We start from the raw sequence: 16506 nt of genomic DNA on the forward strand, positions 1-16506 counted from the left end.
CCTGTTTGTCACAATTTCTTTAGCTGTACACCACGGGGCTTCACCTGTTGCTCTGCTCTCTGAGTTCTCCATTATCAGGAGTCATCTGTAGAAGTCCTTGTGGTACTGCAGGATATTACCTACGAATATCCAGCCTTTCTGTCACATATGGACCATTAGTACCTCGCCGAGTCAGCGTCCCCGTCACTCAACTATCTCAGAGCAAACAGGCAACAGGATAACCTTTCCTTTTATCCTAAACGATGTTACACAACTGTCAAATAACAAATGACACTACAACAGACCTATAACAATACTACACAACTTAGTCCAAACAGCACAGTTCATTGCAAGTTCATTCTACACAGCATTCAGTTTTCTCACCTTACACACAGACAGCTGGATGCAATGGACACACTACCTCTGATCAGCAAAAGCTTTTTCTCACTGTCCAAGTTGCCATCCTTTCATTTCAAAACTTCACATGTAAATTACAACTCCTCTGAACCATCCGCTACGTCACTGCATTCCAAAATGGGGGGGGGGGGGGTTTCGTCACTCACAAATTTACACTTCTGTTCTAGCAATCATCTTAACAGTTTCACTGCCGGCAAAAATTGTCTCAACAACTCAAAATTTACACATCTTCAACAACAACACAAGAAAACTGTAACACCCGTGGCCGCGGACCGTTGGGATTACTCACCTCCTGACGGCCGCAGCCATGGATCAGTGAGCGCTGGCCCACATCTCCTCCTCAGGGGATGCCAGCGCTCAATTCCGCTTCACTCTGCGTGCGCACGCTCGTGCCCAGTCTTAAAGGGCTAGCGCGCGCACCTGAATTGGATACCAAAGTAGCCTATGATCACCCTGGACTATAAAAAGGGCCCTGCCCCTTCCTGCGTTGCCTGAGCGTTGTTGTATACCCGTGTTAGTCTTTGCAAATGGGCCCTTGAGTGTTTTCCAGTTCCCAGTGTTCCCTTTCCTGCTACCTGTATCTTGTTTCCCATGCTACCGTGTTCCTGTGCTGTACAGTGATGGAGTCGTGTTGTGTCACCCACTACACTCGCTGTGTTTCACCGCAACTGTTGTCTGCCTGCTGCCAGAGTTCCATCCAAGCCTAAACCATCACTACTGTCTGTAAAACCACAGGTACCTTTATCCGAACTATAGACATTGACTTTTTACCCTGTTTGGACAGCTGTTATCCCACTACGGCGGTACGGCCCAGTAGGTCCACACCCACGCCGTGACAATAACGTACGCGCCTGCAATCATTCATCACACAAAATATTTGAACATACCTTTTGGATCCATCCTTTCATACAACTTCTGGATAAATTTCCCGGCGTCTGGGGGATGTGACGTCATGACAGCTAATTCCAAATAGAAGAAAGAACAGGGGGAGGAAACCTCCAGCTCACGTCCAGCTCACCAGTCCTGCGTCCTGCACTCCAACTGCACCCGGATCTCCGTGACAGTCCATGGTGAGTTACAAGAAAAAAACAAGTAGAGTTGATCCAGCGCTGTTATACTGCTATAAAAGGGAATCAATGTTCCCACTTTTATTGTTGTAGTGAAAAAGATAAAAATTTAACAAATGGTCGGACGCAGTAGCGAGGCAGTTTTAGAATGGATAGTACCGAAGCCAATTCCAAAGTTTAGGCAATACATATGCGAAAGGTTGAGTAAGAATAAGCTTCTTACCTACCGCGTTTTTTTTATTTCACAGATGCAATGCCTGACCTCTCTGTGACAGCTATCAGACGATTAATCTCCCGGGTTTCGGCACCAAAAACTGTTGAAGAAATCATGGCTCAAAATATATTAGACTGAAATTTTAGACAAGTGTTCCAACAGACACTCACTCTGGGAATTTATCCAGATCCAGATCATAGTTGTGTCGATATATCGGAGAGAAGTAAGAAACACAGACATTGCTTGTATGCTCAAAAATACTCCTCTGAGGTTTATTGCCAAAAACAATTAAAATAATATCTTTCAAAAGTGGAATAGGCTTGATTTCAGCCAATCATTTACAATATGACAATAACTCTGATTCAGCAAACAGCATACAATGAGAATATTTAATATTGAGCCAATCACAGACATACAACCCTATACATGCGGATTGTATCATGGGGTATATTTTTGAGATAAAAATATAGTCTAGCCTGTTGAAGATTTGATGTACAGGAGAGAAATATGAAAAAATCTCGGGTTTTGGGGTAGAGATGTCTCCATTATGTTATGTGTAGATCAGCAAGTGCTTTTTGTAATTTTGCTATATTTCTGTATGAAGTGTGGGCCTTACTGGTGGAATCTGCCAGAGCATTTAGTAGGATATTGAAGTCGCCTCCTACAGCTTTTACACCTTCAGCAAATTGTTTGAAACAATCTAAGGTCTGAATAATCCACTGTTATTGGTTGCGATTAAGTGCATATATATTGACTATTGAAAATAGAACATTCCCAATATTGGCGTTAATAAAAAAAATATAATGGCCCTTCTGGTCTTTCTTCTCTGAGAAAAGTCTAAAAGGAATATTTCTGTTGATCAATATACTTACCCCTCTACTAGCAGTAGAGTAGGTACAATGAATGGCTGTGTGAAAATCACTATATGACATCAACTGTGCTTTGTTATGTTTGTAATTAGTTTCTTGAATTAGGGCTATGGCGGTATTGTCTTTTTTGAGCTGTTGTGTAATTTGGTACCTCTTACAAGGGGTATTCAGACCCCTTACATTATAGGAAGTGATTTTGAGATCAGTCATTACAACATATAAAAAAAATATGATCTGCTCTATAACAATGACTGATACACTAGAGGGGGAGGGGAAATGGGGAAAAAGCATAAAAAACAGCAAAATGCAGAACATCCGGGGGAGTATGATATCTTCCACAAAATCTACTAAGGTAAGTCTCTCCATAGTCATCTTTGTTATAGATAATTGATAATAACAATTTTGTAACTGGCATTAATCATTCGCCAGTCAGAACCCTATATAATCAACGTCCAGAAAGTGTGAAACAGCCTGATATGGTGTTGGTTAGTGTAAGACCGTGGCCACTCAACTTAGCAAGAAAAACTGTTCGATAACAAAACGTATTTCTTGGAGTAAGATATACTCCTACTCACAGATCCGACGAGAGGTGTTGGATGTCACCTGGATGTAGTGGTGACTTTTGGCAGGATGGAGTTCGCCTTTGGAGAGAGATCATGTCCCTGTATGTAGTGTTTTCAGCGACGGGCTCTTAGTTTTAGGAGATTTAGCTTTCCACGGGTGGGGCTCAGCTATTGGTGGTAGCGAAAGTTCTGGTGATGATGGCATCGATGATGGGATATACATAGGTGGAATCTCCAGCACATCCCATGCTTGTTCCAAATCCTCAGGTTTCCGTATTGTGATTTGACTACCACATTTCTGAATTGCCAGCCCGAACGAGAAAAGACAGTGGAATGGTGTTTTATTGTCTCATAATGCCTCCAGGAGTGGTTTGAAAACTTTGCGTTTGAGTAGAGTGGAGGGTGCAATATCTTGGTAGATATATATATCTATATTGTGGACCCTTTAAATTCCATATCGCTTTGTGCTCTCACTGCTTTGAGGATTGATGTAGTGTCTGTATAGCTCAAAAGGCCACATATGATGTTCATTAGGGCGAGGCCGAGGCTTCAGCGCCCTGTGAATTCGTTTAATTTGAACTGATGCGTTGCTGTCTGTCCCCAGCAAGGAGGTAAATACATCATGGGATATTTTTGGTAGGACTTCATGTTCATATGATTCTGGTACATATATTATCGGGTCTTGTTGTGAGTGGAGTGCATCTCTCACCCCTTCATGGAAATCTCTCATATCACTCTGCATAGACTCAAGTGCTTCCACTCTCGTTCCTATATGACGCAGGTCAGCTTTTATATCGGCAAGTTCTTTGGTGATAGGAGTTAGGGCTTTGTATAGAGTCCTTTTAATAAATTCTCTGGACACAGGAGTCGGGTTATAGTCTTCCCCAACTCAGAATGCTCACCTCTGCTTTCCGCCTCTTATTACTCATCTGGCGCTTGTTCGTTAGTGAGGTCCGGCGCCATTTTAAGTTTCCTGGCTGGAGACTCTGCATATTTCTTGTGCAGAAATTTCTCCATATTCGCCTGTGCCCTCCCCGATTTAGGGGTACCGGACTGTCTGTCCTTCATGGTCTTGACCATTTTTATAGCTTGTGGGCTGCTTTAGCTGGGGTACTGACCAGGTGTTGTGAAAGAGCTCTGTTCTCGAGCTGCCATCACGCTGTACGGCTACGCTACGCCTCCACTGGTGTCAGATTTTTAGTAACAGAAAAAAAATGCTCTTGTAATAATCTTTTTTCTGGAAATCACTGGCAGTCCTGATCACACTCTTCACCAATGTAATCTTCTAAAATGTATCAATAACATATCAGAAAATAATTTTGAATACACTTTTCCGTTTAACCTCTAAAAGAGGCTCTGTCACCAGATTATTAGTGCCCTATCTCCTACAATCTGATCGGCGCTGTAATGTAGATAACAACATTTTATTTTGAAAAATGATAATTTTTTTTCCAATTTATAAACAATTTTAGATTTATGCTAATAACTTTCTTAATAGACAACTGGGTGTGTTTTTACTTTTTACCAACAGGGTGTTGTGAAGAGAAGTGTATGACGCTGTCCAATCAGCGTCATATACTTCTCATTGTTCCAGCGTGATTGTGCAGAGAAATTGTTCATAAGTTGCTCAAAAATTATCGTTTTTCAAAATAAAAACCTCTGTTGTTGTCTACATTACAGCGCCGATCAGATTATGTAGGAGATAGTGCATTTATAATCTGGTGACAGAGCCTCTTTAAGGATCGAGCCATTTTTCATTTTTTTGTTTTTCACTCTCCGCGTTCCAAGAGCCATAACTTTTTTAATTTTTCCGTCAATAGATTAGTGTGAGGGCTTATTGTTTGCAGGAGACGTTGTCGTTTCTAATGGCACCATTTAAAGGTTCATATAATGTACTGCGAAACTGAAAATAATTCTTTGCGGGCTGAAATCGGAAAAAACTGCGATTCCTACATTTGTTTTTTGGTTTTCGTTTTTACGGCGGTAAAAATGACAACGTAACTTTATTCTGTGGCTCAATACGATTATGGTGATACCAAATTTATATTGTTTTTTTTTATATTTTATTACTTTAAAAAAAACAAATCTTTTTGTTAAAAATAAAACTGTTTTGTTTCATCACATTCTGAGAGCCATAACTTTTTTATTTTTCCATGGATTGAGCGGTGTGATGGCTTATTTTTTGCGGGACGAGTTGTCGTTTTTATTGGTACCATATTTTGGTACGTACAACTTTTTGATTACATTTTATTAATTTTTTTGCAAACTAAAAAACAGCGATTTTGGCGTTTTACGTTCTTTGTTTTTACGGCGTTAAATAATGGTATATTGTAATATTTCAGACTTTTATGGATGCAGTGATACCAATTTTGTTTATTTTTTTATTTTTTAGATTTCTTTAGGGGAAAAATGGGAAAAGGTTTTTTTTTTAACTTCTAATAAATATATATATATATATATATATATATATATATATATATATATATATATGTATATATATATTTTTTTTATTTATTTTTTTACTACTAATAACTTTATTAAACTATTTTTTGCACATTTTATTAGTCCCCCTAGGGAACTTGAACTAGCGATCGTCAGATCGCTGGTACAATATACTGCAATACTAATGTATTGCAGTATATCGTCATTTTCACAGGCTTCTGTTAATCCGTGCCAGAGACACGGCTTAACAGAGGAAGACAAAAGATAGACCTGGGGGCCTTCATTAGTCCCCTGGGCTGCCATGACAACCACTGGCGCCCGCTCAGCGTATGGAGCGCGCTCAGCCCGTGAGCCTAAGATTCTTATCACGTACATGTACGTGATAATGCGTCAAGGGGTTAAGAGGACACTAAACCATAGTTAAGAGGCTGACTGACTATTGCCTTAAAACGGATTACTGACGGTAATTGCAAAATCCCCTTGATCACCACATTATCTCACATATCTTCAGCTCTTAGAACCTCTGGAAACCTAACTCTTTGTATAAACTTCATTTCTAAAAAATTTGTGCTTAAGGTTTAATGTTCCTTCGGGATTAGTCCATATTTCCGGAATAATTCTTTATGCACTGTATCATTTTCCACAGGTATTTGACTGTCATTTTTTAAATAATGAAGTAAAGTACATCCACTATGGCTGTCCCATATTAGATGAAGATGAAGTCATGCTTCGGCTTTACAGGTCAGTTTGAATTGATAGAATTATAAAAAATAAATAATTAGTGGAGTGAATGAATTCCATGCCTGATGGTTCCATGCAGTGGTGGATTGGAGTACCTTGGATCCACCAGTTGGCATAATTGTGAGGGCCCACCATCCAGCTATACAGAACGAGTGCATGTCTTTTTTAATTGTATACTAGACAGATATCAATACATACAGGCCATATCAGCAATAAAGACTAATAGGTAATTTGTCAATACCCCTCATAAAGGAAACCCTTGATCTTAGTAGTACACATAATGTGAGCGCCTGGGCCCAATGTAGGATACTCTGGTGGGCCAGTCTAACCCTAGGCTTGTATTACACTTTTCTGGACCCCCCTATGTATTTCAATAGATAAACCTTAATCTTGGAACTTGTAGAAGTCTCTACAAAGTGATCTTTTTCAATCGTTATCAGCCCTGACAAGTTACAAAATAAAATTATTTTTTTTTGCTGTGCTATCTATGTATGTAACCTATCTGTTTGATCTTTGGTGGAGGAGACAAGGTTAACTCATAAGGCATCATTCAGTCATAAGGAGGTTTTACACTGTGTGATTATCGGACAGATAAGCATTCATAGAACGCTCGTTGCCAATAATTGCCCTGTGTAAACAGGGCAGCGATCAGCAGATGAACGCACAAACGCGCAATCATCTGCTGATCGTATCGTTTTAAAAAAGTTAAATATTATAGTTGTGGGCAGCACATCTCCTTGTGTAAACAGGGGGACACGCTGCCGACATGATAATAATGTATGGGGACGAGAGAATCGGAGTAACGACCACTCGTCCCCATCCAGAGCTCCGTATGACAGGAGCAAACAAGCACAAATCAAAGATTTCTCGTTGATCGGCACTTGCTGCATCGGCCGATTATCGACCAGTGTAAAAGGACAATTAGTTGGTGATGAACTCAGTAAATTATTATTATACAGTATAACTGATAAATGTTCAATTGCTATGTACACAGGTTTACTGAAACTCAAACATTCACAGAGAACTTCATCTTGAGGGTAAAGTTAGTGGAACCAGACTGTAATATTATAAAGCTGGGACCTAAGAAACTGGAAGTCACCGAATTTTATGGGCTATCAAATATCATTGACAAGAACACACTAAGCTTTGACAATGAAGAAAGAATGAACCTGGAGTGCAGTGTCCGGGTTACTTCTTTGGAATCTCATTTACCAGCCCACGGTCAACTTGTCACTGGAGATCCTGTGAAAGAGCAGCCACGTGGGGACCATCCACACAACTTCTTTAGTGGATCCAGTAAGTTTTACTTGTAATTATTAACACTACACATAGAGGTTGGTTTATTTTCACTCCATTGTAAGTCAGTGGGGTCTCCATTGTAAGTCATTAGGGTCCATTGGGCACCAGTGATATCCATTGTGCATTGGATCTGGCTATGCATCGTGGTTTCCGGTAGAAACAGAAACCACGACGCAAGTGTGAACAGAGCCTGACTCTTCTGATAAGTCTGATCAACATGTCAAGTATGAAAAAGCCTTCTAAAAAATATCACATTAGAGTAAAGCCCCAGGCTCATTGAAATGAATGCACATGGCAATGTGCACAGCCTGTGATTTGCGTTCAGCCATGGGTGACACTCCACGGCCGTCCGAGCCGCAAATCACGGCCCATGCACACCACTACAGTCATGTGCATGAGGTCTAATTGTTTTTTAATGAGACTTACGTTGACAAATAAGATGTGGTTACTTAGTGTATTATATGTATAGGTAGATGGAATGGTTCATCGAATATATTATGGTTAGATATGATAAAGTTTGTCAAGCAGGGCTGGATGAAAAAGAGCATGATATAGGCAGTATAATATGAAATCTCCAAATATCATTCAGGTTTTTTTTATTCAGAAAGCTATGGCTTGTTCATTATACATATGTGAATAGTGAGCAACCTCATGTACAGTACAGTACACATACTTATTATGTATTTGGTAGATTATCGCATAATGCAGTTATCTGACGAGACCAAAGAACAATTGTAATAACTATAATACAGAAAATTCCTTTAATCTGCCATGCAATAGTCCAGCATGTGTTTCTGACAAGTAACTTCAAGATAATCTGAAATCCCACAAGCCCAGAAGCAGGAGACTGAGGCGAGTTAACCAATTAAATGACTCTTCTGGAAGTAGCATAGCTTATGTTAGCATTTTATTTTGGGCTTCCATTAACATATTAACATATACATTGTATAAACTTTTTTTATGGCTTCCTGATAATCAGAATACTTAATCGTTCACCAATTATAATGGCCAGTAAATGCTGGATTAAAGGAATTTTACTGTAATAATAAAAATACAAATATAACATTAGTACTGGAATGTTCATTAAAAATAAAATGAGTATAATTACATTTTCCTTTTTCAGACCATAAGCTTAGTCCATTATGCAAAAGCGGAGGCTGTATTGAAGGCCTGAAAAAGCTACAGACCACCATAAAAACCAGCTGTGAAGAATTTCTTCTTATGGGTATGAGGTATCAGCATTTAGACCCTCCATCCCCAAATATTGACTATATCAGTATCAGACTGGACCTTACTGACACCCGAAGCAAAGCTTTGTACAAGGTACTGTTCTTTACAGAATGTGTCATGGACCTTCATCATCTCAACATGAAAACAATTCACTAATCAGAATATCGTACAAATAGCAGGAGCCCAACCAGTTGAGTAGCTAGGGTAGGGCTGGCGAGGCATGTGCCACTGGTGCTGAATGCTGGTCAGGGGGGTTGTTAATAATGCACTTTGCCTTGGCCAGGGTATTTAGATGCATGATGTGGAGATATTTATGAATGTTTTCCCTCGGTAACGGAAAGCCTATTACAACTGTGAGCCCAACATTTGAGATTCTAGTACTTAAAGAGGCTCTGTCACTAGATTTTGCAACCCCTATCTGCTATTGCAGCAGATAGGCGCTGCAATGTAGATTACAGTAACGTTTTTATTTTTAAAAAACGAGAATTTTTGGCCAAGTTATGACCATTTTTGTATTTATGCAAATGAGGCTTGCAAAAGTCCAAGTGGGCGTGTTTAAAGTAAAAGTCCAAGTGGGCGTGTATTGTGTTCGTTACATCTGGGCATTTTTACTACTTTTACTAGCTGGGCGTTCTGACGAGAAGTATCATCCACTTCTCTTCAGAACGCCCAGCTTCTGGCAGTGCAGACACAGCCGTGTTCTCGAGAGATCACGCTGTGTCGTCACTCACAGGTCCTGCATCGTGTCGGACGAGCGAGGACACATCGGCACCAGAGGCTACAGTTGATTCTGCAGCAGCATCAGCGTTTGCAGGTAAGTAGCTACATCGACTTACCTGCAAATGCCGATGCTGCTGCAGAATCAACTGTAGCCTCTGGTGCCGATGTGTCCTCGCTCGTCCGACACGATGCAGGACCTGTGAGTGACGTCACAGCGTGATCTCTCGAGAACACGCTGTGTCTGCACTGCCAGAAGCTGGGCGTTCTGAAGAGAAGTGGATGATACTTCTCGTCAGAACGCCCAGCTAGTAAAAGTAGTAAAAACGCCCCAATGTACGCACATAATACACGCCCACTTGGACTTTTACTTTAAACACGCCCACTTGGACTTTTGCAAGCCTCATTTGCATAAATACAAAAATGGTCATAACTTGGCCAAAAATGCTCGTTTTTTAAAAATAAAAACGTTACTGTAATCTACATTGCAGCGCCTATCTGCTGCAATAGCAGATAGGGGTTGCAAAATCTGGTGACAGAGCCTCTTTAAAGCTGCATTTAAACATTTGACGGCTTTGCATATGGTGAAGGGAAGTGCCCACACTTATTTCTGTCTCAAAGAAACATTTGTTATTTATCCTATCTCAAGAGGAATTGTGGAAGTTATTTGTTTGGTTTTCATTGGTAGAGTCAGATACATTCAGTATTCACTGTATTGTTTAAAAGCAGTGTCAGACTGGAGTATCTTAGGCCCCGCAGAGGAAATGATTATGATGGACAATCTTCAATTATTAAAAAAAAACCTTGTCCACTTTTATTATTATTTCACACACTTGTCATATGATCAAAAAAGATTAGTGGGTCGGAACCTCATTAGTGAGGCTCTGTTGTAGCTGGGCCCTTCTATTATATCAGATGATCAACCAGGGGGAGATTTCATCCCTGACTCAAAGGAAGGAAAATAAATATATACTTGGATGTTGTAGAATAAAATATGGGACATATGTCTATTATTATATTGCAGTTCAATATCTTGTAATGTTCCAACTCATGAGATGTTAAAAACAAAGGGAGAAATAGGGCAGCACTGCATGTCAGTCACTGGTATATAGAGAAAAGTATGAGATGGTAAAGCATATATATATATATATATATATATATATATATATATAAGTATATATATATATACAAACACTATTGTCATTGAAATTATGACCATGATTCTTTTGTTTGTTTGTTTTCTTACTTTGCTGCGAACAGCTGTACATCTGTTACTGACGTTATTTATCCAGATGGTGCTTTGTTAAATATTTGCTAGAGTACACAGCAAATATGTGTATTCAAAAAGTAATGGGAAATATCCTCAATCATTGAGATTGCATAAAATAATTCAAATTAATATGGCTATGAAAAGAAATCAAATTCTCAATTAAAAACTATTGATATTTCATCAATCACTAAGCGTGGCTTTACCTGCTGCGATGATGTGTACGATTCGAAATTGCGATTATTTGCTCCAATTGCTAAGGAAGTGTGCAACGACTACTTACATGTAGTTATTATTTGATCTTGCAAACCAAACTACATCAAGGTCACATTGCTCAGTTGGGGATGGCAGATTTAAATATAGATAGTCCTTAATGTTCCTGGTCAATACCATTGATCAATTGTATTTAGATACCGTGATTTTACGTTCAAAATTTTACAATGGCGATTTTGACTAAATGAACCAGTCGCATAAGAATGTTTACACTAAAGTAATGTAACTAGTCAACACATATTAATGCAGCATGTAAAGCCACCCTAGAGCATCAAAGTAAGAATTTATATGTAGTGCATGCATAAAGCATAGTTCACTCTTGATTAAAGGGCATGTTATTTAACCCCTAGGCGCCGCAGCCATTTTTTGCTTTTCAATTTTCGTTATTATTCCCGTCTACCAAAAGTCATAACTGTTTTATTTTTCCATTGCAATTTTCTGCGATACGAATTGTAGCTTTTTATGGCACCATTTAATGTAACATATAATGTACTGAGAAACTGCAAAAAAATGATTTGTTTAATTGGAAAAAAGCTGTGATTCCTCCGTTGTTATTTGGGGTTTCTTTTTTATGGCATTCACCGTGCAGTACAAACGACATCTTAACATTATTCTGTGGGTCAATATGGCGATATATTTATATAGGTTTTTTTATGATAACCTACTTTTGCAAAGAAAAACTATTTGTTCTGTAGAGTGAGAAATCACGCTTCTCTATCTGGTAGTCTGATGGACGAGTCTGAGTTTGGCAAATGCCAAGAGAATGTTACCTACCTGACTGCATTCTGCCAACTGTAAAAATTGATGGAGGAAGGATAGTGCTATGGGGTTGTTTTTTTCGGGGGTTGGTCTTGGCCCCTTAGTTCCAGTGAAGGGAAATATTAATACTTCAGCATACCAAGACATTTTGGACAATTGTATGCTACCAACTTTGTGGGAACAGTTTGGGGCGAAGGCCCTTTTCTGTTCCAGCGTGACTGTGCCCCATTGCACAAAGCAAGGTCCATAAAGGCATGGTTGGGTAAGTTTGGTGTGCAAGAACTGTGGTGGCTGCACAGAGCCATGACCTCAATCCCATTAAACACATTTGTGATGAACTAGAACGGAGATTGCATGCCAGGCCCTCTCGTCCAACATCATTGTCTGACCTCACAAATGTTCTTCTGGATGAATGGACAAAAATTTCCACAGAGACACTCCAAAATCTTGTAGAAAGCCTTCCAAGAAGAGTGGAAGCTGTTTTAACTGCAAAGAGGGACCTGCTCCATATTAATGCCTATGGATTCGGAATGGGATGTCATAAAAGCTCCTGTAGGGGTAATATCTAGGTGTCCCAAAATGTTTGTCCATATAGTGTATGTCTCAGAAGGACAACCCCTGTCCAAATTCCCTTTGGGGGTATATGAATGTCCTAGATGGGTTTCAACCACTCAGTACCCCCTCTATGTGCCAGAATGGAGAGCCACTCTGGCAGACCCAGTGTGTCCATACTGTATATTATATGGATGACCATTTATCTGCCACTGCAGGGGAATTGTATGCATGGACGCTGCTTTACCTGGCAACAATAATAGCTGATCGCCACGCCGGCTTTATATTTTTTTGTGGAACAATCCCTTTAATAGCATGTGTGCTATATTTTAATGTGTGTATTATGAATCATGTCATGTCAAATTATATCCCTTGAAGATACTACCATATTTAGAAAGTAATTAAATTAATTACAACAATATGAAACATAGAAATGATTAATGTTGATAATTTAATGATAAGTGTTTTAGCAATGTTGATGTTTTGCATTCTACCATGACATAATCTAAATGAACATAAATCTTTTTCAGTCTGAACATGCTTGGATTCCAGTTCACATTCGAGATGCTTTACCCAATCAGATCCCCAAAGCGGCCTTCATGTCAATGTTCATTTTAGAAGTGGACCAATTCATCCTCACTCCCTTCACCACTGCAGTACTTGATGCAGAGGACAGTGAAACAAGCAAACATCTGCTAGTCTTCAACATTACAGACCCTCCTCGTGAAGGATTCATTACCCACCTGAGTGATCATACCAAGCCCATTACATCATTCTCATGGAAAGATCTCAATGACATGCTCATAGGATATCAACCACCAAACAGTAGCCATGTTGAAAGAAAAAATATGGAGGTAACACACTTACAGCTTTTTGTTGGCTATGGGCACAAAGAGTTTTTCACTAATTTTATAAAACAAAAACCAAGATTTCCATCTAAAATGAAAGCCTGACCATATATTAGTAAAAAAGAAGTTAAAGCAGCAATTATGCTTTATTTACTTAGAGTTATAGGCAGTTTTCTCTACAATTGTGGTGGTCGTTTTTGCAAAATGGAGATGGAGCAGATATCAGGAGCTTGCATACTAAGCCGGTGTCAACAATACACCTGGCCAAAGCAGGAAAATGAGCACGTCTCTCTCTAAAGAGGCACATTCTCTTACAAGTGTCAATTGATGGCTGGCTGGCTCACTCTTTCATCGGACAGAGTCAAGGATACTTCTCCCTGATCCAGGGGATGTACAATAAATTCAGGCCTACTAGGCCGCAACTGGCAGCACTGGCTGCTTTGCTCCACTGTCTCAAGTGAAGAGGATCCTGCCCGTCATCCACTACAGGTCACACAACACCATACACACGTGGGGAGGCTCCTGCCCCTCACCATCAATCAGCTTCGAGACCCACAGATTATGTTCCACTGCTATGTGTTGTTGCGCACTTGCAGGATAAGCAGCTTTCTCAGCAACTCTTTCCCTCTCTCAGTGGTTCCTTGCCACACCTTAAAAATGCATAGAAACAAAACAAAAAAGAGGGATACTGTAGGCACTGCTTGGTTATAAATGAACAGTTGGTTTATTGCATAAAAGCAAGGTAAACGTGCTACGCGTTTCAACGCAGGACTGGCGTCTTCCTCAGGCAGATAAAACATACAGTGAAAGAACCAGAGGTCAGTTAGATCATGAGTGGATTGTATTTCAAATAATTCCCTAATGAGATGAGTGGAGTCTCTTAGGTAAGATGGTAATTTGATGACGAAAGGTTGGAGATGCATGTCTATGAAGTGGGACAAATTGCTGGTGAGTGACCCAATCCCTGAAATGATTGGTCCGCCTGGGGGGTTGGATAAGGATTTATGGATTTTAGGCAAATGGTATAGGAAAGGGATGGTGGGAAATGGAACAGTTAAGAATGATTTTTCTTTCTTACTCAAAATGTTGTCCTGAAATGCTTCCTCAATGTGTGATTTGTATTTAGTTAGAAATGAAGGGATGGGATTAGACTGCAGTCTCTTATAGTAGTTAGTGTCCGACAATAGTCTATAAGCTTCATTTACATAATCAATGCGGTCCTGTATGATGATACCGCCACCCTTGTCGGCTGAACGTATAATAATTTGCAGATTTTTTTGTATATTTTTAAGGGAAATGCGTTCTGATTTGGTGAGATTGTCTGTCATGATGAGTGGTTTTTCAATTGTTTTAAAGTCGTTACTGACCAGATTAAAAAAGGTTTCTAAGGCTGGTCCCCGATGGTGTAGTGGATAGAAAGAGGATTTTGGGCATACATCAACTCTGACAGGCGTGGGTGAACTTGGACGTGTGTCGGGAACAGGTGGAATAACGGGAGAGGAGATTGCGAAATGGCGCAGCAAGGTCAATTTGCGTATGAACCTATTTAGGTCCATAAAAATTTCAAAGCCATTAGGCGGCGTTGTTGGACAAAAAGAGAGGCCCTTGTATCCATGACTCCCGCAAGCGTGGTCTCCCTCCTTTTGTCTGATACACAGTAAGGCTGGGTTCACACGACCTATTTTCAGACGTAAACGAGGCGTATTATGCCTCGTTTTATGTCTGAAAATAGGGCTCCAATACGTCGGCAAACATCTGCCCATTCATTTGAATGGGTTTGCCGACGTACTGTGCAGACGACCTGTCATTTACGCGTCGCCGTTTGACAGCTGGACACTTCTTTGCAACGTAATTTGAGCCGTACTTCATTGAAGTCAATGAAGAGCAGCTCAAGATTTACGAGCGTCAAAGACGCCTCGCATAATGAGAGGAGGAGCTTTTACGTCTGAAACGAGGCAGCTGTTTTCTCCTGAAAACAGTCTGTCTTTTCAGACGTAAAAGGCACTTCTCGTGTGCACATACCCTTAGGAGTCTCCGATATATGTTTTATTTTTGCATCTTATCTATTCATCCATTTAGGGTCTCCACTCCCGTTTTTATAAAACATTTTTATACAATTTATAAAATATGAATTGTTCGAGTTCTTCTAACATGAACCAAATGGAATCGATGGGCATTGCATCTATCATATGATTTATTTATGTTATGTTACAGTGTTATGTATTGACCATTAGTTTGCCACATTGATTTTTACCAACCATGTAATTACTAGTTACTCTGTGACCTTTGACCTTTCCTTGTTTTGGCGGTTTTTTCTACTGCCACGTCTGAATTGGCCCTATTATTGTTCACCTGCCTGTGTATATATATACATGTTCTTTTACTGTATGTTTTATCTGCCTGAAGAAGATGCCAGTCCGGCTTTGAAACGCGTAGCACATTGTTTACCTTGCTTTTATGCAATAAACCAACTGTTCATTTATAACCAAACAGCGCCTACAGTATCCCTCTTTTTTGTTTTGTTTCTATGCATTTTCCATGTAAGGCAACTCCTTAAGGTTGTTTGCGTTTGGGGATCGGCAGCAGCTTGCACTACATTGCATTTACCTGCCAGTATTTGCATTTTGGGAAGGGAAGCAATTTCCCCGAAAAATCTTCTAACTCCATTCTGGCCGTGTCCTTTTTTGCTTTTATTTATTATTTTGCCACAACTTAAACCTTACAGCAGCTTTATAACAGAGGTGCGGCCCCCAGCATCAGGATGCGGCATAGCCACGCTGCGACGTCCTGGCACTGTTCTGGTGCAGTAGAACACTAACCAAAATTACATCTGACGACGTTTATCTCTTTGCAAAACAATTTAGACCATCAACGCCATCCGCCACACTAGCCATAAATAAAGGAACGTCACAGTGTATTAAACAAAAGCCAAATAGCGCCTCACGGAGGGGAGTAACTGTTTAGGCAGCACAAACATGGATATATTAAGCCAGACAGGCCACTCTTCTTGCGGGTCACCACCTAGAAGAGGGAAACCACACACAAATCACAACAATTAAAGGTACAGTGCATAAACAAACAAGCAAACAAACAAACAAACAAACAAACAGTATTCTGGCTTATATACAAAATAGGAACCAAAGTCCCCTCTCTATAAGCTGGGAATTCTCCCCCACACTCTTACAACTTTCTGTCAGCACAACTGTCTTGATCTCTTGGAGCACATCTGCTGTCTTACAATACCTTTGTGCAGTTAGCTAAGTGAATCA

General features: G+C 39.9%; 1 protein-coding gene across 1 annotated transcript in view; it reads left to right on the plus strand.

The window, feature by feature from the left end:
• Positions 1-16506, plus strand: part of FREM1 (FRAS1 related extracellular matrix 1) — a 210583-nt gene that overhangs the window by 73646 nt on the left and 120431 nt on the right. The window contains exons 3-6 of the mRNA XM_075826720.1: positions 6198-6292; positions 7287-7588; positions 8715-8914; positions 12920-13243. Coding sequence (XP_075682835.1) covers positions 6198-6292; positions 7287-7588; positions 8715-8914; positions 12920-13243 — 921 coding nt within the window. The remainder of the gene's footprint in view (positions 1-6197; positions 6293-7286; positions 7589-8714; positions 8915-12919; positions 13244-16506) is intronic.

This window comes from Rhinoderma darwinii, chromosome 1 (genome assembly GCF_050947455.1).
Source record: "Rhinoderma darwinii isolate aRhiDar2 chromosome 1, aRhiDar2.hap1, whole genome shotgun sequence".
Lineage (NCBI taxonomy): Eukaryota > Metazoa > Chordata > Amphibia > Anura > Rhinodermatidae > Rhinoderma > Rhinoderma darwinii.